The sequence below is a fragment of the Sebastes umbrosus genome, chromosome 1 (genome assembly GCF_015220745.1).
Source record: "Sebastes umbrosus isolate fSebUmb1 chromosome 1, fSebUmb1.pri, whole genome shotgun sequence".
NCBI classification, from domain to species: Eukaryota; Metazoa; Chordata; class Actinopteri; order Perciformes; family Sebastidae; genus Sebastes; species Sebastes umbrosus.
In genome coordinates, this window is record NC_051269.1 from 3,549,724 (window position 1) to 3,572,282 (window position 22,559).

General features: G+C 46.1%; 1 protein-coding gene, 1 long non-coding RNA gene, 19 other non-coding genes and 4 pseudogenes across 21 annotated transcripts; 6 read left to right on the forward strand and 19 right to left on the reverse strand.

The window, feature by feature from the left end:
- The first annotated feature begins 126 nt into the window (after window positions 1-126).
- Window positions 127-252, forward strand: LOC119498703 (annotated as a pseudogene).
- Window positions 253-2,832: 2,580 nt separating this feature from the next.
- On the reverse strand, window positions 2,833-8,807 carry LOC119483925. The gene is made up of 11 exons (XM_037762457.1): window positions 8,669-8,807; window positions 8,140-8,509; window positions 7,839-7,962; window positions 7,034-7,752; window positions 6,531-6,893; window positions 6,237-6,427; window positions 5,814-6,150; window positions 5,041-5,665; window positions 4,750-4,938; window positions 4,152-4,621; window positions 2,833-4,053 (listed from the first exon to the last, which is right to left on the reverse strand). Exons 1-11 carry the CDS (start codon window positions 8,674-8,676, stop codon window positions 2,833-2,835), a joined length of 4,617 nt encoding a protein of 1,538 aa, XP_037618385.1. The 5' UTR covers window positions 8,677-8,807.
- A 1,622-nt stretch (window positions 8,808-10,429) lies between these two features.
- Window positions 10,430-10,590, forward strand: LOC119498853. The gene has a single exon (XR_005209196.1). It is a non-coding gene; the product is annotated as a U1 spliceosomal RNA (small nuclear RNA).
- A 566-nt stretch (window positions 10,591-11,156) lies between these two features.
- Window positions 11,157-11,291, forward strand: LOC119498665 (annotated as a pseudogene).
- A 522-nt stretch (window positions 11,292-11,813) lies between these two features.
- LOC119499179 lies at window positions 11,814-11,977 on the forward strand. Its single transcript, XR_005209329.1, has one exon. It is a non-coding gene; the product is annotated as a U1 spliceosomal RNA (small nuclear RNA).
- A 566-nt stretch (window positions 11,978-12,543) lies between these two features.
- Window positions 12,544-12,678, forward strand: LOC119498683 (annotated as a pseudogene).
- A 522-nt stretch (window positions 12,679-13,200) lies between these two features.
- Window positions 13,201-13,364, forward strand: LOC119499232. The gene has a single exon (XR_005209351.1). It is a non-coding gene; the product is annotated as a U1 spliceosomal RNA (small nuclear RNA).
- Window positions 13,365-14,009: 645 nt separating this feature from the next.
- On the reverse strand, window positions 14,010-14,200 carry LOC119498885. Its single transcript, XR_005209203.1, has one exon. It is a non-coding gene; the product is annotated as a U2 spliceosomal RNA (small nuclear RNA).
- Window positions 14,201-14,378: 178 nt separating this feature from the next.
- LOC119499033 lies at window positions 14,379-14,495 on the reverse strand. The gene has a single exon (XR_005209230.1). It is a non-coding gene; the product is annotated as a U5 spliceosomal RNA (small nuclear RNA).
- Window positions 14,496-15,171: 676 nt separating this feature from the next.
- Window positions 15,172-15,362, reverse strand: LOC119498873. The gene has a single exon (XR_005209200.1). It is a non-coding gene; the product is annotated as a U2 spliceosomal RNA (small nuclear RNA).
- Window positions 15,363-15,540: 178 nt separating this feature from the next.
- Window positions 15,541-15,657, reverse strand: LOC119499015. The gene has a single exon (XR_005209227.1). It is a non-coding gene; the product is annotated as a U5 spliceosomal RNA (small nuclear RNA).
- A 459-nt stretch (window positions 15,658-16,116) lies between these two features.
- Window positions 16,117-16,307, reverse strand: LOC119498893. Its single transcript, XR_005209204.1, has one exon. It is a non-coding gene; the product is annotated as a U2 spliceosomal RNA (small nuclear RNA).
- A 178-nt stretch (window positions 16,308-16,485) lies between these two features.
- LOC119499086 lies at window positions 16,486-16,602 on the reverse strand. The gene has a single exon (XR_005209251.1). It is a non-coding gene; the product is annotated as a U5 spliceosomal RNA (small nuclear RNA).
- A 459-nt stretch (window positions 16,603-17,061) lies between these two features.
- LOC119498896 lies at window positions 17,062-17,252 on the reverse strand. The gene has a single exon (XR_005209205.1). It is a non-coding gene; the product is annotated as a U2 spliceosomal RNA (small nuclear RNA).
- Window positions 17,253-17,430: 178 nt separating this feature from the next.
- Window positions 17,431-17,547, reverse strand: LOC119499049. Its single transcript, XR_005209238.1, has one exon. It is a non-coding gene; the product is annotated as a U5 spliceosomal RNA (small nuclear RNA).
- A 677-nt stretch (window positions 17,548-18,224) lies between these two features.
- On the reverse strand, window positions 18,225-18,415 carry LOC119498897. Its single transcript, XR_005209206.1, has one exon. It is a non-coding gene; the product is annotated as a U2 spliceosomal RNA (small nuclear RNA).
- Window positions 18,416-18,593: 178 nt separating this feature from the next.
- LOC119499055 lies at window positions 18,594-18,710 on the reverse strand. Its single transcript, XR_005209239.1, has one exon. It is a non-coding gene; the product is annotated as a U5 spliceosomal RNA (small nuclear RNA).
- Window positions 18,711-19,386: 676 nt separating this feature from the next.
- Window positions 19,387-19,577, reverse strand: LOC119498899. The gene has a single exon (XR_005209208.1). It is a non-coding gene; the product is annotated as a U2 spliceosomal RNA (small nuclear RNA).
- A 178-nt stretch (window positions 19,578-19,755) lies between these two features.
- On the reverse strand, window positions 19,756-19,872 carry LOC119499061. The gene has a single exon (XR_005209240.1). It is a non-coding gene; the product is annotated as a U5 spliceosomal RNA (small nuclear RNA).
- Window positions 19,873-20,331: 459 nt separating this feature from the next.
- On the reverse strand, window positions 20,332-20,522 carry LOC119498937. Its single transcript, XR_005209219.1, has one exon. It is a non-coding gene; the product is annotated as a U2 spliceosomal RNA (small nuclear RNA).
- On the reverse strand, window positions 20,466-22,423 carry LOC119485701. Its single transcript, XR_005206344.1, has 2 exons — window positions 22,372-22,423; window positions 20,466-21,431 (listed from the first exon to the last, which is right to left on the reverse strand). It is a non-coding gene; the product is annotated as an uncharacterized LOC119485701 (long non-coding RNA).
- Window positions 20,701-20,817, reverse strand: LOC119499069. The gene has a single exon (XR_005209242.1). It is a non-coding gene; the product is annotated as a U5 spliceosomal RNA (small nuclear RNA).
- LOC119498906 lies at window positions 21,277-21,467 on the reverse strand. Its single transcript, XR_005209210.1, has one exon. It is a non-coding gene; the product is annotated as a U2 spliceosomal RNA (small nuclear RNA).
- Window positions 21,646-21,762, reverse strand: LOC119499021. The gene has a single exon (XR_005209228.1). It is a non-coding gene; the product is annotated as a U5 spliceosomal RNA (small nuclear RNA).
- Window positions 22,222-22,398, reverse strand: LOC119498985 (annotated as a pseudogene).
- Window positions 22,424-22,559: the final 136 nt, after the last annotated feature.

Sequence of the window (22,559 nt, forward strand, 5' to 3'; positions counted from 1 at the left end):
TTCTTAGATGCTTGCCAAGGTGAGCTAGTGCTAAAGGCACTGAACTCTAGGATTTTGCGCTGTTGGAACTGTCAGCCAGAGTGCTGTGTCTGAGAATGACCACCCTGTCTCTGACGCATCCAACTTATACTTACCTGGCAGGGGAGATACAATGATCAAGTATGTTGTTCACCCAGGGCGAGGCTCAGCCATTGCACTCCGGTTGTGCTGACCCCTGTGAATGGGGTTGAGCTGTACGGTAGTGCAATTGTCCCCCAACGCAATTGGTCAAAAGTCTATAATCTAAAGCGACAAGCAGCAGAATTATATTAAAGTGACAAGCACCAGAATGATATTAAAGTGACAAGCACCAGAATGATGTTAAAGTGATAAACACCAGAATGATGTTAAAGTGATAAACACCAGAATGATGTTAAAGTGATAAACACCAGAATGTTGTTGTTGAGTAGTCAGCATGATAGATTTATAATATAATAGGCATATATTCATCAAATATATGAAATATGGAGCAGACTCAGTCTTCATTTAGAACCCTGATATAGTGAATCCAGAAGAAAGCCATTATCCCTTGCTGGTTTCTGTTATTATTTGATGTGTTTGTTTATCATGCAAGCACAAATGTAATTTTATATGTAAGACTTCTTTAATCATTTTTCTGATGTGTGGTGTCACCATTTTCAGATAACATTTTATGTGCTCTTCAGCAGAGCAGCACCAAGATACTGCTTCCAAGCCATTTTAGGGAAACTGGGTGTAACTTTATAGATGAAGCCTGACAGTTCCATAATTTTCCACAAATATGATGTTTGACTTAGGTTAACTTCAGAATTATAGCAAACAATTCAAGACAGCAGACGCATACTCTATAAAACATCACATCAGCTGCTATACCTGTCTCTTTATACCTATAGATCTTTATCATTTTCTTTGTATATGATTACAGGGGAGAGTGCGAACACAGGCCCCCATTACCGGAAGGAGGACTTGACAGGAGGAATCTACAATACGGCTCACCCCCAATCCCCCCAAAGGTTGAGGACTGTTGATATCATCTGTATTCATTCCATTACAGATTTAAATTGTCTATTAATTGTGATACCTATTGAAGCCATTGAATTATATATATATTATATATTTGTGTAAGCAAATGCTACATAATACATGTCATTCATTCACTTGTTACTGGACAGATTTTTTTTCCAATGAAATACGGCTTATTCTATCAAAAGTATACTTGTAAGAAAATGCTTTGTCTTCCCAAATGCCATTAATTTACATTTGTTACATAAGTCCCTTATGACTATTGGGAGGCTGATTAAAAGTAGTTTAATTTGGTTAAAATATTGTGAATTTCAATGGAAGATATCGAGCTCAACCTTATGGAGAGCGTATGGCTGGAAGACTGTTAGTAGATTTTTTATTACACCCGCTCAGAAGTCTCATCATTGAGGCTCTTCCAGCTGCTGGAGGAACTGTGGCTCCCAGGTAGCTAACCACTATCACCTGTTTTGGGCCTTTCCAAAAGTAAATTCTTTTTGGCGTAAGATTTACACGGAATTAGTTACTATATTTGGTACAAACATAGTTTTTAAGTGGGACGAACTACTGTTTGGTCTTCTACTTTCAATATCTACAAATATTAAAGCAAAATACTTATTTGGAATATTGAGTGTAGCTGCTAGAAAAGCAATCACTAAGAAATGGCTTAAACCAGATACCCCATCATTAGAGAACTGGTATGATGTTATTTATGACATATTTGTAATGGAAAGAATTACTTTCTCAATGAAGCTTCAAGAAAATAAATTTGAGGACATTTGGAAGGAGTGGAAAAAGTATATTCCCCCAAAATGCCCATCTTTTGTTTAATTTTTATTTTTTTCTAAATGTAATTTTGTATTGTTATTCATTTGATCTTATTTTACATGAAAAGCACCCCATGTTCTATTTGTGTGTTCTATAATTTCATTGTAATAAGTGGAAAAGTTGGTTTACCTCGTATTTGTATCTAATTAAGTATGTTTATGTAAATGAGTAAAACCAAATAAAGGAAAAACAAAATGTAAAAAATTAAAATAAAAGTAGTTTAATATTTCTGAGGCTGATTAAAGCTACTTTAATGTTTCTATTGCTATATATGCAAAAGTATCTGATATCATTGTACTATAAGTGCAAACAAGTAATCTGTCACTCTGTGCCCCTATTTTTTGATGAAAACAAATGTACCCCTATTGTTGCATTCATTAATTGATATTCCACAACTCATTGTTACTGTAACACAGACCATTTTAATGAACAAAGTGCATGAAATGGGGAAAACACAAAAATAAAATGTATGCAATTTGGAACGAAGCCTTTGTCTCCTACTCTGTGTCCCAGGTGCATAAAAAAGTGCAAATAATAAATAATAATAATAATAATAATAATAAAACAGAACTATAGTACAGAAACTATAGAGGAAAAACACAAAAGAGGGAGGCCCAAAACAACCTGGAGGCGAACCATCGAAGGAGAAATGAAGACGAGAGGATACAGCTGGAACAGCATTGAGAAGAAAGCAAACAGAGATGAGTGGAGATCCTTAGTCCTTGCCCTGTGTGCCACCAGGCACAACAAGGACTAAGTAAGTAAAGTATAGTGCAGAAAATAAAGTATCACTGAACATGACTAAGAATGAAATGCCATAACAATATGAACATAAATATATACATGAAAATGAAAACTATAGTAGTTTGTCTGATTAGACAAATTGCTGGCAACAACACAACAGTACAGTTTAAAAGACTATTTACAATACATATTTACAGATATATACAGCATATTTACAGGTTATCATAACTTGTCCACAACAGAGGTGAAGTGTTCGTAGCTGTCGTACACTCTGTTGTCCAGACCTTTCGATGTGGACATCAGTTTTACAGGGCAGAAAGTCTTTTTTTTGTACTTTTTATGTCCCTGTGTTGGTTGGCCACAGCATGCACAGACAGGGAAATTTTGCACCCGTGACATTTTCTCTGCTAGTCCTATGGGCTGCTCCTTCCCCTTACGCTTGTACTGCGTAGATCTTGACCAGGATGAAGGACGGCAGTCATGTGCAGCAGCAGCAGTTGATGTAGTAGGACCAGCAGGCATTATTGACGGAGCTGGACGAACTGATGTCGTCAGACCAGCAGGCATTATGGGCCGTGTGGATGGGCCAGCAATGCCTGCGGTTGCTGTGGATGCAGAGAGGGAGGGCGCAGGTCTGGTAATGGTAGAGGTGGCAGGGGTTTTTCTGACCGGCGGTGGCAACAGCACAGGTGGCAGTGGTGGTTGAGGCCGGGAGAGTGGCACGATCATGTCCGTCCTTCCCTTTAGCACCTTTGTCCCTGCCGTGCTGGGTGTGGGCACATACTCCATCAGAGGGTAGTCTGGTGGAGCGAGGATGGCTGGCTGGTGTGGTGCTGGAGGGAGGTCTGCAGATGAGATGGAGGTGAGCTCTGTGATGAGGCCGGTGGGCTGTTTTGTGGCACGCAGGTTGAGGAGGCGCTCTTGACAACGGATGAAGTCCCGCACTGTCTTGATGTTGATTTTTGGCAGAGGAATGCCTGCTTTGCACAGGACTTGATCCTCCACCAAAATCCGATGCTGGATTCTCTCGTAGGCCTTCAATATGGTAGCCTTTTCAGGACTGATGCGAGACCCTTGAGGTGAGCGCAACCACAACAGTTTCACCAGCGTGTACATCAGCCTGTTGTGCTGAGCACTGATGTCCTGTTGTGCTGGTGCGTAGCGCTTGGCCATCTTTACCCTCTGTATCACAGCAGCATCAACAAGATCATCCCTCTTTGTGCGGCAGTAGAGGGTGTTGCCCCAGTGTGTTCTGTAGAGCTGATTGAACTGCTGCGGCTGCTTGTCATGCTCCTCCACTGCATTCCAGACTTCCAGGACCTTGTTCCTCTGCTCAGTGGAAAGGGACAGCTTGTCCTCTGTCAGGCCAATGTCCACCAACACAGAGCAGAACTTTTCCAACTTCTGAAAGCCAGGAAGAGGGTTTGGACTGCAGGCATCCTCCTGTTAAAAATTGGCATACAAATGTAAGTTGTAAGTAAATGTGTACATTATCCAACAAGTGAATTGCAATTTATTCTAGCAGACACGCAGTTACTCACAAAGGCCGGAGGTTGAACAGTGGAGGTTTCTTCGCTGGTGAGTGTAATGTGGGGCACGATGGCATCCAGCACGTTGTCATGTGCCTCCACATCGCTCTGGTACGCCTCGTCTGCCTCGGGATCTGGATCGGGCTGCCCAGGCTGAACCACCTCCTCATCTGGATCAGGTCCATCGTTGACCAAGTCCCGAAGAGAGAAGGTTCCAGATTGACCCGTGCTCTGGCTGAACAGGTACTCCAACCCGAGCAGCTCGTTGGAAGGGACATCAGCAGGGGCCCGGAAATTCTCCTCCACTGCCTCTCCGAACAGCCGCCGACAACGGGTGTTGAGGCGGTCAATCAGCGGGGCAGAGTAGGTCCTGTGGTGCCGTCCTTTGCCACCAAACACGGCATCTGAGCTCCTGTCGGAGTTCCACCGTGCAATGCCACTTATCAGGTAAACCTGATAGGGCCGTGCTGCACAGTGGGGACCTGAGTAGAGCAGAGTAAAAGGTAAGTATTTCAATTTAGGTTTGTTGAACATCACAATAAAAGATATTAGAATAATGACAGGGTCACATATTTCATTTTTTACATGTATACAGACTAGAATTGTGTACCCGGAATCATGTGCGGCAGAGATTTGTGGAATCCTTCCAGGCTGTTGCTTCCACGCAGACCTTTGTAGTAGGGCACGTCCACATTGTTGATGGTTGTGGTACGCGCCACCCGATACATATTCATGTCTGGTGGATCCTGGATGCACTCCAGGTGTCTCTGCTGGCCTGCCCACATCTCATCAATGGCCTCTGTAAATACACATACATATATGCATACAGTGTGTTATGTTCACTTTGTATGCTACACTAACCGTATCGATGTTGTAATAATGTTTTCACTGTCTTTTTTACCAGGTGATTTGAACAAGCTCACTCCACTCTCGTCCAGCCCGGCGGGACCTTTCAGCTCCTCGATGGCCTGCTGGATGAGCCGGAAGGTTTCCTGAGCCCCAAGTGTGACCCTCCGCACATGGTGTTTGAGCTGCTCCCTGGAAATGTAGAGGCGGATAACGTCTTTGTCTGAGACCGACTTCATCGTTGCCGGATCCTTGGCTCTGACTGCCTTGATGAGCAGCTCCAGGTCTGTGCGGTTGTAGGCCAGCACTGCCCCAGCTAGATCAGACTTGAACACAGCGTACTTGCAGTGAGACTCTGTGCGTATGGCTGCGTCAAACCGGTGGATCCAGTGGAAGATGTCCAGACGCACAACCATCCCATTGTCCACCCAAGGCCGGAACAAAGTCTCCACTGATGTTGGGCCCTGTGCACGGCAACATCCCCTGTCCACATACAAGATCTTGGGGACAGATTGATTGGCCAGCCGGAACCTTTCCATGACTCCACGGCACATCGGTTCTAGCTTCTGAGTGGACTCCTCACAGGTCAGCACAAATGAAACTATTTGTGAGTGCTCGTTCCCGATGCTGGTGAACCACTCAGCTGAGCCATGACCCTCCCCAGACAGCTTCTTCACCACCTAAAAAAATATGTCAGGTTTGTATAATGTGATAACATCTCTTAAGATTGTATTGATGTGTTTTTTGTTTTTTTTTTCATTTTACAACAGTATGAACATATGTTTTGCATCATACAGTATGGTGAGCATCATGTTCTGATTTACATACTTTCTTGGTGGAATCCATTTTCAGCACAGTGCCAAAGGTGGAGAGGATCTGGTTCCGGTAATCCTGCACATTGTTGGCTTCTGACAGCAGGAAGGCGTGGCGCAGGAGCCGTGCAGAGGGAAGCTCTCTTTGAGGAGGTGGAGCCTGGAATGTGTGACTGAATGCAGAGACGATCCCGCCGGGCTCCGCTACGGTCATGAGGAGTGTGGTGTACAGGTCCTTACGGTGAAGGTACTCCTCAACGTGATTCTCCTGTATCTGACGCCACACCTTGACCATTGTGTTCCCTTCGGTCCGGTCCCTCAGAAGGCGCACAACATTCTTATCCACGCCACGCCTTTAAGTAGAGTCACAATCAATATGTTGCAATTTGTGATTACTTTCAAGTTTGTTAAATGCACACATTATGTTCAGAATACTCACTTGCTGGTGAGGATGGCAGGGAACATAGCTTGATGAGCCTCGCTAAGTTGCGATAAAATAGCGGGATCCCACGCCATCCACCGGCCCACCGTTCCACCTTCTCCGCTCCTGGCTGCCTTTATACATGGCCCACAGCCCAGGACCTCTGTGAGCATTGAGTACCAGCTGGACATATCACAGATGTGACGTACCTAAAGTACATTTTGGGGGAAAAAATCAAATCAAATAAAGGCAAATAGCAGCATAAATAAATATTCAACTGTAATGTAATAACACAGGGGAAGTGAGTTATACCCGGGTGTGGTAGCCAGACTTGTAGAGGTGCACATTCCGTCCTCTACCAGCACAGTCATCACCTCGAGGACACTTCAGGGAGTACCTCCACACTCCAACGGGGCGCCACACAAAGACGCGGCTCCGAAAAAAGAGCTGTGGAGTTGGCAGAGCACCTCCAACATAGCCAGGAGGTTCTGGTGGGTAAAACCACATGCGGTCAGATTTCAACACCCGTCGCCTCTTCAACAGACCAGTGATGTCCTTGTAGAGTTGAACGGGGGTGAACAGCCCTCTTTCTGGGTCCTCTTTGAGCCAGGAAATGTCAGCAGGTGGGATGCCATTGGGGTTTTCCCACAGACGTACCCAACCCTCTATCTCCACCTGCAACACACATAACGCATACAAAACATTTGGTTATTATTGTGTACAAAGTATTGTTAAAACACAAACCAATTTCAAAAACATGTAAAAACAAATTGTTCTCATTTACATTGTTTTCATATAATGTGAATATCACTTACAGAGGAGTCTCTCAGAGGTGATTCCATATCATGACCCTTGGTGGTGGACGGGGTCTCTGTGGGCCTGACAGTTGCCTCGGACTGCTTGGGCTGCTGGACAGCGGCCTCAGGCCGCTTCGGCCGGACGGCGGCGTCGGGCAGCTTGGACTGCTGGACAGCGGCCTCAGGCAGCTTGGGCTGCTGGACAGCGGCCTCGGGCAGCTTGGGCTGCTGGACAGCGGCCTCGGGCAGCTTGGACTGCTGGACAGCGGCCTTGGGCAGCTTGGACTGCTGGACAGCGGCCTCGGGCAGCTTGGACTGCTGGACAGCGGCCTCGGGCAGCTTGGACTGCTGGACAGCGGCCTCGGGCAGCTTCGGTCGGACGGCGGCCTCGGGCAGCTTGGACTGCTGGACAGCGGCCTCAGGCAGCTTGGGCTGCTGGACAGCGGCCTTGGGCAGCTTGGACTGCTGGACAGCAGCCTCAGGCAGCTTGGACTGCTGGACAGCGGCCTCGGGCAGCTTCGGTCGGACGGCGGCCTCGGGCAGCTTGGACTGCTGGACAGCGGCCTCAGGCAGCTTGGGCTGCTGGACAGCGGCCTTGGGCAGCTTGGACTGCTGTCCAGCGGCCTCAGGCTGCTTCGGCCGCTGGACAGCGGCCTCGGGCAGCTTCGGCTGCAGGACAGCGGCTTCGGGCTGCTTCCACCGGACACCGGATGGTGACTCTTGGGATTTGAGCATATCTGAGAATTTAACAAACAAAGTAGTTTTGTATTATGATTTTTTTTTCGGAACAGTTTGATGTATATTAACTCTGTATCTCACTTACCTTCAACTGCCTGGCTTGCGGCTACCAGTTCAGCGTCATCGCCTGGCCATGATGAGGGGTCGAACTGGGAGGTGCTTGCCTGCTGGGAGGTGCTTGCCTGCTGGGAGGTGCTTGCCTGCAGTTGCTGGACAACAAATGTAATGTAACTATCTAGATTTTATGACGTACCAGTCTTTAATTACCAAAAGCAAACAAACACATTTAGCCAAACTGCTTTAAATATCAGTAATTTGAACAATTTTCATTTACTACGTTATTCTGCTCTTCCTGTTTCGTAACAAATAATCAAATCAAAACTTACTTGCTCCTTCTCCTTTATATATTTCTTGAAGCGCTTCATCTGCACACTCAAGATGTGGGTGACCGGTGTGTTCTGCCACCTCCTCACAGAGCTGTAGGCCTTCTTCATCACCTCCCTCTGCTCAGCACTGAATTGCTCAGGCCTGTCCTTCTGGGTGTGGTACTGGCTGTAGAGTTCCCACATCTCCTGAAAGGTGTGATGCTCAAATCCTCTCTGGCCGTAGATACACCTGTCGATGTTGGCCTCGAGGAGAGCGGAGACTTGTGGGAAGCTCTCTGCATATTCAGTGAGGTGGTCTTTCACCCACTGGTTCCCCAACTGTCCCTTTCTTTGTGGGTTTGTCACCTCTTCTCTGTGCTTGTCAAGCATGCTGAAATCATATTATACATCAACTTAGTATCGTCATCATTGATATCACAGCAATTATGCTAATGAGCAAGCAGATATACAGGTAATTTATTTTAAACATGCCATGAAAATGTTTTTTAAAATGCATAGCCTACAGTGGTATTAAATATAATATGCTTACTACTTCATGTAGCCCACATCATTTGCCACAAGCCAGTAAAATGGGGCATTCAGATACTGGCCGAACGGCAACACCAGCTTTCCGAGGCACTGCTGACGCGATGGCGCGGGGATGCCCTCTGCTCGAAGGAGCCTCTCTGCGTGTGCCAAAGCGGTGGTCTGATTGAGCAGCTCCTGTGGAGGGTTGGGGAACACCAGCTTCTTCTCCCGATAGCACCGGGCCTCTTTGGTCGCGATCACCACAGCCTGTTGGCGATCCTTGGGGGCATCTGGGTTGTTGATCCGGATGACTGGGGTCGCCATCCCTAGTTAGCTAATTGAAAAACATAAAGAGCAATGCTACAACAACAACAGCAGCAGCAACAACAATATGATTGTTATTGTATTATAATGATATATTAATCACTAATATAAAAATTAATGTTAATATATATAACAGGTATTGATACCCTTTTAGCACACAGCAAGGAAGAGGAGGAAGTGTCAGAGCATAATGACAACTGCTAAACCCTAATTACAGCTTCTTCTCATAACTCATAACTCCTGGGCCTACAATACTGACTCCCATGCATCTGTCATTTTATCCACTTTTTAACTTCTCTTACCTTTGGCAAAGTTTTGGCTCATAGATTTGTCTTACCGATAAAATTGGAGTCAAAAAACACAATGAGAGAAACCATTGTAGTTGTTATATTCTCCTATGTTGAATACCATGGTATTTTGACAACAGGCAAAAATGATTACAGTCTCCCTCACCTCTGAAACACTGGATAGGAGTTAATTACCTATTCATTAATGAGTGATGAATTGTTTTTGGATGCCAAATAGATTTGGAGGTCAAGATTTGAAATGGTTGGTAACATATAATGTTAGGTCAAGGCAAACTTTATTATTAGATGTATTAGATATATTAGATAGATGTATTAGATTATAGTCCACACACTGTAATAGTTAGTAGCACATCAACAAGTGATATTTCAAGCTAATGCTCTTTTATACACTACAGTATTCACATATTATTATTAGATGTATTAAATATATTAGATAGATGTATTAGATATATTAGATAGATGTATTAGATTATGGTCCACACACTGTAATAGTTAGTAGCACATCAACAAGTGACATTTCAAGCTAATGCTCTTTTATACACTACAGTATCCACATAGTGGGTATAAGGAATAAAAACTAACGTTATAATTCAAAAGAGGTTTTACTGAGAGATGCTAATCTTCACCTAATGTTATTTACCTGACCCGGTCCATAGGTCTACTGTTGTACGTTGGGACTTGAAAAGCAGGTAAGGTTTAACAAGAGAAATGCGTTATAACGTTATAACAAAATAAATATATCATTTAAATGAGAGTTTACTGAGAGAGAGACGCTAACCATTGACTTACCTGTAAACAACGTTTAGCTAGTTGACGCTAACGCTAACAAGACGTCCAGCTTCCGGCAAACGATTAAAAAGTCGACAAGAAAGAGACAGGCTTGATTTAACTTTGTAAACTAATTAATAATTTCTAACCAGAATCACAATAACGGTCGCGTTGACTTAGGGACCTGTCAATAGACCTGTTACCTCACTATAACAACACGTCCCTCCAGCTAACTGTGCTGTAGAAAAAGAAAAGCGTGTCTGATTGGTAGTCTACAACCCTCAACCTGTAGACAACCAATCAGAGTCTAGGGTTTGAGGGTTGAGCCCACAGTTAGCTAGCCAACAGGAGGGCTCAACCGGTCTGTCTACAGTGGAATGCGTCGATCTGATTGGGAGTCTACAGTCTACGGTCTACAGTCACCGTAGACAGTCACCGTAGACATTTGCACTTCTGTAGACTCGACCTCTGCGAATTCCCCAAATGTGGGAATCTCAACTGCATAATTTCTGTTAGTGGGGGACTGCGTTCGCGCTCTCCCCTGATCATTATGTCCAAGTTAAATGAAAGGAGTCCTCGGCTGCGATGGACTTAAATGTGTTGCGCAGCATGCTAATATCCAGCTTCCTAGTCAGTGTGATTGCGGCAATGTTCATTCTGATACTTTTGCAGTATGTCCAGAAAAGTGGCAGTGTTGCTGTGCAGCAGTGACTGGTGTACGTTGTGAACCTGTGTGTTGAGCAATGCCTGTTGCATCCAACTCAAATGTACCTGGCAGGGGAGATACAATGATCAAGTATTTTATGACAATCATTTTTTTTTAAAGATAAAAACAAATACAGATTAATACCAACCACATTCTTGAAAAGAAGCATTATTTTGAAGAAAAAAAGATGTATGTAACAAATAACCAACTGAGTAGAGATTGTCAACTGTGAGTGTATTGTAGTAACACGCTTCAAGTGTCAACCCAAACTAGCCAAATTTTTCAGAATGTGTGACAACATCAAAGGACGATGACATCACATCAAAGGACGATGACATCACTGTAATACATAAAACGATATGTATGAATATTCAAAATGGTATATGGAAAACTAAATTTATTAAATTCTTATGTTGTTCACCCAGGGCGAGGCTCAGCCATTGCACTGCGGTTGTGCTGACTCCTGTGAATTCCCCAAATGTGGGAATCTCAACTGCATAATTTCTGGTAGTGGGGGACTGCATTCGCGCTCTCCCTTGATCATTATGTCCAAGTTAAATGAAAGGAGTCATCGGCTGCGATGGACTTAAATGTGCTGCGCAGCATGCTAATATCCAGCTTCCCAGTCAGCGTGATTGTGGCAATGTTCATTTTGAGGCCTTTGGATTCTTTTGCAGTATGTCCAGAAAACTGGCTGTGTTGCTGTGCAGCAGTGTCTGGTGTACGCTGTGAAGCTGTGTGTTGAGCAATGCCAGTTGCCCGTGATCCCCATGACAGCAAGAAGTGGGTGTGGTCTTTTGGATGGGACCAAATCATTTGTGTTTACTCCTCTCCGAGGTTGCTCTTTCTTTGTGGAAGCAATGTATTCTAAACCTTCTTCCATTGCTAGCATGCTTTGGTTTAAGGTTTTGTGCATTTGCTGGGCTGTGTTTGCTTTCTTAGATGCTTGCCAAGGTGAGCTAGTGCTAAAGGCACTGAACTCTAGGATTTTGCGCTGTTGCAACTGTCAGCCAGAGTGCTGTGTCTGAGAATGACCACCCTGTCTCTGACTCATCCAACTCATACTTACCTGGCAGGGGAGATACAATGATCAAGTATGTTGTTCACCCAGGGCGAGGCTCAGCCATTGCACTCCGGTTGTGCTGACCCCTGTGAATTCCCCAAATGTGGGAATCTCAACTGCATAATTTCTGTTAGTGGGGGACTGCGTTCGCGCTCTCCCCTGATCATTATGTCCAAGTTAAATGAAAGGAGTCCTCGGCTGCGATGGACTTAAATGTGTTGCGCAGCATGCTAATATCCAGCTTCCTAGTCAGTGTGATTGCGGCAATGTTCATTCTGATACTTTTGCAGTATGTCCAGAAAAGTGGCAGTGTTGCTGTGCAGCAGTGACTGGTGTACGTTGTGAACCTGTGTGTTGAGCAATGCCAGTTGCATCCAACTCAAATGTACCTGGCATGGGAGATACAATGATCAAGTATTTTATGACAATCATTTTTTTTCAAAGATAAAAACAAATACAGATTAATACCAACCACATTCTTGAAAAGAAGCATTATTTTGAAGAAAAAAAGATGTATGTAACAAATAACCAACTGAGTAGAGATTGTCAACTGTGAGTGTATTGTAGTAACACGCTTCAAGTGTCAACCCAAACTAGCCAAATTTTTCAGAATGTGTGACAACATCAAAGGACGATGACATCACATCAAAGGACGATGACATCACTGTAATACATAAAACGATATGTATGAATATTCAAAATGGTATATGGAAAACTAAATTTATTAAATTCTTATGTTGTTCACCCAGGGCGAGGCTCAGCCATTGCACTGCGTTTGTGCTGACTCCTGTGAATTCCCCAAATGTGGGAATCTCAACTGCATAATTTCTGGTAGTGGGGGACTGCATTCGCGCTCTCTCTTGATCATTATGTCCAAGTTAAATGAAAGGAGTCATCGGCTGCGATGGACTTAAATGTGCTGCGCAGCATGCTAATATCCAGCTTCCCAGTCAGCGTGATTGTGGCAATGTTAATTTTGAGGCCTTTGGATTCTTTTGCAGTATGTCCAGAAAACTGGCTGTGTTGCTGTGCAGCAGTGTCTGGTGTACGCTGTGAAGCTGTGTGTTGAGCAATGCCAGTTGCCCGTGATCCCCATGACAGCAAGAAGTGGGTGTGGTCTTTTGGATGGGACCAAATCATTTGTGTGTACTCCTCTCCGTGGTTGCTCTTTCTTTGTGGAAGAAATGTATTCTAAACCTTCTTCCATTGCTAGCATGCTTTGGTTTAAGGTTTTGTGCGGTTGCTGGGCTGTGTTTGCTTTCTTAGATGCTTGCCAAGGTGAGCTAGTGCTAAAGGCACTGAACTCTAGGATTTTGCGCTGTTGGAACTGTCAGCCAGAGTGCTGTGTCTGAGAATGACCACCCTGTCTCTGACGCATCCAACTTATACTTACCTGGCAGGGGAGATACAATGATCAAGTATGTTGTTCACCCAGAGCGAGGCTCAGCCATTGCACTCCGGTTGTGCTGACCCCTGTGAATTCCCCAAATGTGGGAATCTCAACTGCATAATTTCTGTTAGTGGGGGACTGCGTTCGCGCTCTCCCCTGATCATTATGTCCAAGTTAAATGAAAGGAGGCCTCGGCTGCGATGGACTTAAATGTGTTGCGCAGCATGCTAATATCCAGCTTCCTAGTCAGTGTGATTGCGGCAATGTTCATTCTGATACTTTTGCAGTATGTCCAGAAAAGTGGCAGTGTTGCTGTGCAGCAGTGACTGGTGTACGTTGTGAACCTGTGTGTTGAGCAATGCCAGTTGCATCCAACTCAAATGTACCTGGCAGGGGAGATACAATGATCAAGTATTTTATGACAATCATTTTCTTTTAAAGATAAAAGCAAATACAGATTAATACCAACCACATTCTTGTAAAGTTATTTTTTTGGGGGCATTTTCCATTTTTATTGACAGGACAGTGGATAGAGTCTTGAAAGGGGGGAGAGAGAGAGTGGATGCGGAAAGGGCCACAGGCCGGATTCGAACCCGGGCCGCCGCGGTCAGGACCAAGCCTTAATACATGGACGCCCGCTATACCAACTGAGCTAACCCAGGCGCCCAACAGAGCCTTTTTTAGCCACGACTCCAGGCAGCAAAGACCACCATCCACTGTGACTCACGTGTCTTTCAGTGCAGTGTCAAATTGAGCGACTTGCCGCTCGGTTTGCGTTGGTATTTGGTTTTCCACAAGGTAGGAGAAGGGTGCACCGTTCCCAGCGGCACTGCAATACCGAGTCGATGCGTGGAGTGAATGGAGCAAGCCCCTTTTTCAGCTCCTGATGCTAAAAATCCGTTTAATATGTTGTCCCCTTATAGAGGACATATCAGATATTAAACTGATAAGAACAGATACTACACTTGATCTTAGCCAAAAGGCCGAGAAGCGATGACCACCAACTGTTTGCTGCCCGACCCCAGCTCCATGCACAGTTGTCACTTGTTGTGGTGCAGTACTTTTAATTTGGGCAAAACCATGGCTGCTGCTTAGCAGCCCCGCCCAAGCCCTTCATGATGAAGCAGCGAAATCTAGCTGAAGACAGCTTTTTTGTCTTTCACAAATGCACAAGGCTCAGCCAAACGGCAAAGCCTGCTAAAAATAGGTTTAACTCATTGGTGTCTCTCTCCACGGAAGTCTTTAGTAAAAGGCGAAAGACTTGTACGTTATGAAGAGAAACCAGAGTAAGTACAGCCCTATCTCGAGAGCAGTCCAAGACACTAGGTGTCCCAGTCAATGCGGTCACGGTAAGCCTCACTTGGCATGCCACGTTCCAAATCCGAGGCCACACCCATTCCCCCACCCTGTCCCACATTGTCACGGTGGCAATATTCCCTCTGGCCTGTTTTTTTTTCTGCCAATCAAAAGTGCAAGTCTAGCTGCATCTTTTTGAGGCTTTGTCTTGCTGCCGATTCGACGCTGCACTTTTCCCCCAGTTGTCACGGCTTATAGAGCCATTTCTGACTGAGACCCCCCAATGACGTTCTATATGGAACCTCAGTGAGGAGTCAACAGAGCCTTTTTTTTTTTTTTTTTTTTTAAAGTTATTTTTTTGGGGGCTTTTTCCATTTTTATTGACAGGACAGTGGATAGAGTCTTGAAAGGGGGGAGAGAGAGAGTGGATGCGGAAAGGGCCACAGGCCGGATTCGAACCCGGGCCGCCGCGGTCAGGACCAAGCCTTAATACATGGACGCCCGCTATACCAACTGAGCTAACCCAGGCGCCCAACAGAGCCTTTTTTAGCCACGACTCCAGGCAGCAAAGACCACCATCCACTGTGACTCACGTGTCTTTCAGTGCAGTGTCAAATTGAGCGACTTGCCGCTCGGTTTGCGTTGGTATTTGGTTTTCTACAAGGTAGGAGAAGGGTGCACCGTTCCCAGCGGCACTGCAATACCGGGTCGATGCGTGGAGTGAATGGAGCAAGCCCCTTTTTCAGCTCCTGATGCTAAAAATCCGTTTAATATGTTGTCCCCTTATAGAGGACATATCAGATATTAAACTGATAAGAACAGATACTACACTTGATCTTAGCCAAAAGGCCGAGAAGCGATGACCACCAACTGTTTGCTGCCCGACCCCAGCTCCATGCACAGTTGTCACTTGTTGTGGTGCAGTACTTTTAATTTGGGCAAAACCATGGCTGCTGCTTAGCAGCCCCGCCCAAGCCCTTCATGGTGAAGCAGCGAAATCTAGCTGAAGACTGCTTTTTTGTCTTTCACAAATGCACAAGGCTCAGCCAAACAGCAAAGCCTGCTAAAAATAGGTTTAACTCATTGGTGTCCCTCTCCACGGAAGTCTTTAGTAAAAGGCGAAAGACTTGTACGTTATGAAGAGAAACCAGAGTAAGTACAGCCCTATCTCGAGAGCAGTCCAAGACACTAGGTGTCCCAGTCAATGCGGTCACGGTAAGCCTCACTTGGCGTGCCACGTTCCAAATCCGAGGCCACACCCATTCCCCCACCCTGTCCCACATTGTCACGGTGGCAATATTCCCTCTGGCCTGTTTTTTTTTCTGCCAATCAAAAGTGCAAGTCTAGCTGCATCTTTTTGAGGCTTTGTCTTGCTGCCGATTCGACGCTGCACTTTTCCCCCAGTTGTCACGGCTTATAGAGCCATTTCTGACTGAGACCCCCCAATGACGTTCTATATGGAACCTCAGTGAGGAGTCAACAGAGCCTTTTTTAGCCACGACTCCAGGCAGCAAAGACCACCATCCACTGTGACTCACGTGTCTTTCAGTGCAGTGTCAAATTGAGCGACTTGCCGCTCGGTTTGCGTTGGTATTTGGTTTTCCACAAGGTAGGAGAAGGGTGCACCGTTCCCAGCGGCACTGCAATACCGAGTCGATGCGTGGAGTGAATGGAGCAAGCCCCTTTTTCAGCTCCTGATGCTAAAAATCCGTTTAATATGTTGTCCCCTTATAGAGGACATATCAGATATTAAACTGATAAGAACAGATACTACACTTGATCTTAGCCAAAAGGCCGAGAAGCGATGACCACCAACTGTTTGCTGCCCGACCCCAGCTCCATGCACAGTTGTCACTTGTTGTGGTGCAGTACTTTTAATTTGGGCAAAACCATGGCTGCTGCTTAGCAGCCCCGCCCAAGCCCTTCATGGTGAAGCAGCGAAATCTAGCTGAAGACAGCTTTTTTGTCTTTCACAAATGCACAAGGCTCAGCCAAACGGCAAAGCCTGCTAAAAATAGGTTTAACTCATTGGTGTCTCTCTCCACGGAAGTCTTTAGTAAAAGGCGAAAGACTTGTACGTTATGAAGAGAAACCAGAATAAGTACAGCCCTATCTCGAGAGCAGTCCAAGACACTAGGTGTCCCAGTCAATGCGGTCACGGTAAGCCTCACTTGGCATGCCACGTTCCAAATCCGAGGCCACACCCATTCCCCCACCCTGTCCCACATTGTCACGGTGGCAATATTCCCTCTGGCCTGTTTTTTTTTCTGCCAATCAAAAGTGCAAGTCTAGCTGCATCTTTTTGAGGCTTTGTCTTGCTGCCGATTCGACGCTGCACTTTTCCCCCAGTTGTCACGGCTTATAGAGCCATTTCTGACTGAGACCCCCCAATGACGTTCTATATGGAACCTCAGTGAGGAGTCAACAGAGCCTTTTTTAGCCACGACTCCAGGCAGCAAAGACCACCATCCACTGTGACTCACGTGTCTTTCAGTGCAGTGTCAAATTGAGCGACTTGCCGCTCGGTTTGCGTTGGTATTTGGTTTTCCACAAGGTAGGAGAAGGGTGCACCGTTCCCAGCGGCACTGCAATACCGAGTCGATGCGTGGAGTGAATGGAGCAAGCCCCTTTTTCAGCTCCTGATGCTAAAAATCCGTTTAATATGTTGTCCCCTTATAGAGGACATATCAGATATTAAACTGATAAGAACAGATACTACACTTGATCTTAGCCAAAAGGCCGAGAAGCGATGACCACCAACTGTTTGCTGCCCGACCCCAGCTCCATGCACAGTTGTCACTTGTTGTGGTGCAGTACTTTTAATTTGGGCAAAACCATGGCTGCTGCTTAGCAGCCCCGCCCAAGCCCTTCATGGTGAAGCAGCGAAATCTAGCTGAAGACAGCTTTTTTGTCTTTCACAAATGCACAAGGCTCAGCCAAACGGCAAAGCCTGCTAAAAATAGGTTTAACTCATTGGTGTCCCTCTCCACGGAAGTCTTTAGTAAAAGGCGAAAGACTTGTACGTTATGAAGAGAAACCAGAGTAAGTACAGCCCTATCTCGAGAGCAGTCCAAGACACTAGGTGTCCCAGTCAATGCGGTCACGGTAAGCCTCACTTGGCATGCCACGTTCCAAATCCGAGGCCACACCCATTCCCCCACCCTGTCCCACATTGTCACGGTGGCAATATTCCCTCTGGCCTGTTTTTTTTTCTGCCAATCAAAAGTGCAAGTCTAGCTGCATCTTTTTGAGGCTTTGTCTTGCTGCCGATTCGACGCTGCACTTTTCCCCCAGTTGTCACGGCTTATAGAGCCATTTCTGACTGAGACCCCCCAATGACGTTCTATATGGAACCTCAGTGAGGAGTCAACAGAGCCTTTTTTTTTTTTTTTTTTTTTTAAAGTTATTTTTTTGGGGGCATTTTCCATTTTTATTGACAGGACAGTGGATAGAGTCTTGAAAGGGGGGAGAGAGAGAGTGGATGCGGAAAGGGCCACAGGCCGGATTCGAACCCGGGCCGCCGCGGTCAGGACCAAGCCTTAATACATGGACGCCCGCTATACCAACTGAGCTAACCCAGGCGCCCAACAGAGCCTTTTTTAGCCACGACTCCAGGCAGCAAAGACCACCATCCACTGTGACTCACGTGTCTTTCAGTGCAGTGTCAAATTGAGCGACTTGCCGCTCGGTTTGCGTTGGTATTTGGTTTTCCACAAGGTAGGAGAAGGGTGCACCGTTCCCAGCGGCACTGCAATACCGAGTCGATGCGTGGAGTGAATGGAGCAAGCCCCTTTTTCAGCTCCTGATGCTAAAAATCCGTTTAATATGTTGTCCCCTTATAGAGGACATATCAGATATTAAACTGATAAGAACAGATACTACACTTGATCTTAGCCAAAAGGCCGAGAAGCGATGACCACCAACTGTTTGCTGCCCGACCCCAGCTCCATGCACAGTTGTCACTGGTTGTGGTGCAGTACTTTTAATTTGGGCAAAACCATGGCTGCTGCTTAGCAGCCCCGCCCAAGCCCTTCATGGTGAAGCAGCGAAATCTAGCTGAAGACAGCTTTTTTGTCTTTCACAAATGCACAAGGCTCAGCCAAACGGCAAAGCCTGCTAAAAATAGGTTTAACTCATTGGTGTCCCTCTCCACGGAAGTCTTTAGTAAAAGGCGAAAGACTTGTACGTTATGAAGAGAAACCAGAGTAAGTACAGCCCTATCTCGAGAGCAGTCCAAGACACTAGGTGTCCCAGTCAATGCGGTCACGGTAAGCCTCACTTGGCGTGCCACGTTCCAAATCCGAGGCCACACCCATTCCCCCACCCTGTCCCACATTGTCACGGTGGCAATATTCCCTCTGGCCTGTTTTTTTTTCTGCCAATCAAAAGTGCAAGTCTAGCTGCATCTTTTTGAGGCTTTGTCTTGCTGCCGATTCGACGCTGCACTTTTCCCCCAGTTGTCACGGCTGTTAGAGCCATTTCTGACTGAGACCCCCCAATGACGTTCTATATGGAACCTCAGTGAGGAGTCAACAGAGCCTTTTTTTTTTTTTTTTTTTTTAAAGTTATTTTTTTGGGGGCATTTTCCATTTTTATTGACAGGACAGTGGATAGAGTCTTGAAAGGGGGGAGAGAGAGAGTGGATGCGGAAAGGGCCACAGGCCGGATTCGAACCCGGGCCGCCGCGGTCAGGACCAAGCCTTAATACATGGACGCCCGCTATACCAACTGAGCTAACCCAGGCGCCCAACAGAGCCTTTTTTAGCCACGACTCCAGGCAGCAAAGACCACCATCCACTGTGACTCACGTGTCTTTCAGTGCAGTGTCAAATTGAGCGACTTGCCGCTCGGTTTGCGTTGGTATTTGGTTTTCCACAAGGTAGGAGAAGGGTGCACCGTTCCCAGCGGCACTGCAATACCGAGTCGATGCGTGGAGTGAATGGAGCAAGCCCCTTTTTCAGCTCCTGATGCTAAAAATCCGTTTAATATGTTGTCCCCTTATAGAGGACATATCAGATATTAAACTGATAAGAACAGATACTACACTTGATCTTAGCCAAAAGGCCGAGAAGCGATGACCACCAACTGTTTGCTGCCCGACCCCAGCTCCATGCACAGTTGTCACTGGTTGTGGTGCAGTACTTTTTATTTGGGCAAAACCATGGCTGCTGCTTAGCAGCCCCGCCCAAGCCCTTCATGGTGAAGCAGCGAAATCTAGCTGAAGACAGCTTTTTTGTCTTTCACAAATGCACAAGGCTCAGCCAAACGGCAAAGCCTGCTAAAAATAGGTTTAACTCATTGGTGTCCCTCTCCACGGAAGTCTTTAGTAAAAGGCGAAAGACTTGTACGTTATGAAGAGAAACCAGAGTAAGTACAGCCCTATCTCGAGAGCAGTCCAAGACACTAGGTGTCCCAGTCAATGCGGTCACGGTAAGCCTCACTTGGCGTGCCACGTTCCAAATCCGAGGCCACACCCATTCCCCCACCCTGTCCCACATTGTCACGGTGGCAATATTCCCTCTGGCCTGTTTTTTTTTCTGCCAATCAAAAGTGCAAGTCTAGCTGCATCTTTTTGAGGCTTTGTCTTGCTGCCGATTCGACGCTGCACTTTTCCCCCAGTTGTCACGGCTTATAGAGCCATTTCTGACTGAGACCCCCCAATGACGTTCTATATGGAACCTCAGTGAGGAGTCAACAGAGCCTTTTTTAGCCACGACTCCAGGCAGCAAAGACCACCATCCACTGTGACTCACGTGTCTTTCAGTGCAGTGTCAAATTGAGCGACTTGCCGCTCGGTTTGCGTTGGTATTTGGTTTTCCACAAGGTAGGAGAAGGGTGCACCGTTCCCAGCGGCACTGCAATACCGAGTCGATGCGTGGAGTGAATGGAACAAGCCCCTTTTTCAGCTCCTGATGCTAAAAATCCGTTTAATATGTTGTCCCCTTATAGAGGGCATATCAGATATTAAACTGATAAGAACAGATACTACACTTGATCTTAGCCAAAAGGCCGAGAAGCGATGACCACCAACTGTTTGCTGCCCGACCCCAGCTCCATGCACAGTTGTCACTTGTTGTGGTGCAGTACTTTTAATTTGGTCAAAACCATGGCTGCTGCTTAGCAGCCCCGCCCAAGCCCTTCATGTTGAAGCAGCGAAATCTAGCTGAAGACAGCTTTTTTGTCTTTCACAAATGCACAAGGCTCAGCCAAACGGCAAAGCCTGCTAAAAATAGGTTTAACTCATTGGTGTCCCTCTCCACGGAAGTCTTTAGTAAAAGGCGAAAGACTTGTACGTTATGAAGAGAAACCAGAGTAAGTACAGCCCTATCTCGAGAGCAGTCCAAGACACTAGGTGTCCCAGTCAATGCGGTCACGGTAAGCCTCACTTGGCATGCCACGTTCCAAATCCGAGGCCACACCCATTCCCCCACCCTGTCCCACATTGTCACGGTGGCAATATTCCCTCTGGCCTGTTTTTTTTTCTGCCAATCAAAAGTGCAAGTCTAGCTGCATCTTTTTGAGGCTTTGTCTTGCTGCCGATTCGACGCTGCACTTTTCCCCCAGTTGTCACGGCTTATAGAGCCATTTCTGACTGAGACCCCCCAATGACGTTCTATATGGAACCTCAGTGAGGAGTCAACAGAGCCTTTTTTAGCCACGACTCCAGGCAGCAAAGACCACCATCCACTGTGACTCACGTGTCTTTCAGTGCAGTGTCAAATTGAGCGACTTGCCGCTCGGTTTGCGTTGGTATTTGGTTTTCCACAAGGTAGGAGAAGGGTGCACCGTTCCCAGCGGCACTGCAATACCGAGTCGATGCGTGGAGTGAATGGAGCAAGCCCCTTTTTCAGCTCCTGATGCTAAAAATCCGTTTAATATGTTGTCCCCTTATAGAGGACATATCAGATATTAAACTGATAAGAACAGATACTACACTTGATCTTAGCCAAAAGGCCGAGAAGCGATGACCACCAACTGTTTGCTGCCCGACCCCAGCTCCATGCACAGTTGTCACTGGTTGTGGTGCAGTACTTTTTATTTGGGCAAAACCATGGCTGCTGCTTAGCAGCCCCGCCCAAGCCCTTCATGGTGAAGCAGCGAAATCTAGCTGAAGACAGCTTTTTTGTCTTTCACAAATGCACAAGGCTCAGCCAAACAGCAAAGCCTGCTAAAAATAGGTTTAACTCATTGGTGTCCCTCTCCACGGAAGTCTTTAGTAAAAGGCGAAAGACTTGTACGTTATGAAGAGAAACCAGAGTAAGTACAGCCCTATCTCGAGAGCAGTCCAAGACACTAGGTGTCCCAGTCAGTGCGGTCACGGTAAGCCTCACTTGGCGTGCCACGTTCCAAATCCGAGGCCACACCCATTCCCTCACCCTGTCCCACATTGTCACGGTGGCAATATTCCCTCTGGCCTGTTTTTTTTTCTGCCAATCAAAAGTGCAAGTCTAGCTGCATCTTTTTGAGGCTTTGTCTTGCTGCCGATTCGACGCTGCACTTTTCCCCCAGTTGTCACGGCTTATAGAGCCATTTCTGACTGAGACCCCCCAATGACGTTCTATATGGAACCTCAGTGAGGAGTCAACAGAGCCTTTTTTAGCCACGACTCCAGGCAGCAAAGACCACCATCCACTGTGACTCACGTGTCTTTCAGTGCAGTGTCAAATTGAGCGACTTGCCGCTCGGTTTGCGTTGGTATTTGGTTTTCCACAAGGTAGGAGAAGGGTGCACCGTTCCCAGCGGCACTGCAATACCGAGTCGATGCGTGGAGTGAATGGAGCAAGCCCCTTTTTCAGCTCCTGATGCTAAAAATCCGTTTAATATGTTGTCCCCTTATAGAGGACATATCAGATATTAAACTGATAAGAACAGATTTTTTTTTTTTGAAAATATTTATTGACACCTCATTTCAAACACTTTTCATAAAAAACTTCACATACATACAAGTAACACTTTTTAAAATACAACAATTCAAACAATAAATAATGCAATCTGTAAAAAACATCTCGGCCAATAAAAGCAATTCAATTAGGAGACATTACAGATAAAATTGTCAGC

Bases quoted from the DNA above. Each gene is read 5' to 3' on its own strand.
- LOC119483925 (XM_037762457.1), bottom strand. The intron at 6,894-7,033 runs GTAAGTGATATT...TGTGTGTTGCAG, and splicing joins CACCTCTGAGAGACTCCTCT to GTGGAGATAGAGGGTTGGGT. The intron at 4,622-4,749 runs GTACACAATTCT...TGCTCTACTCAG, and splicing joins TCTGCCGCACATGATTCCGG to GTCCCCACTGTGCAGCACGG.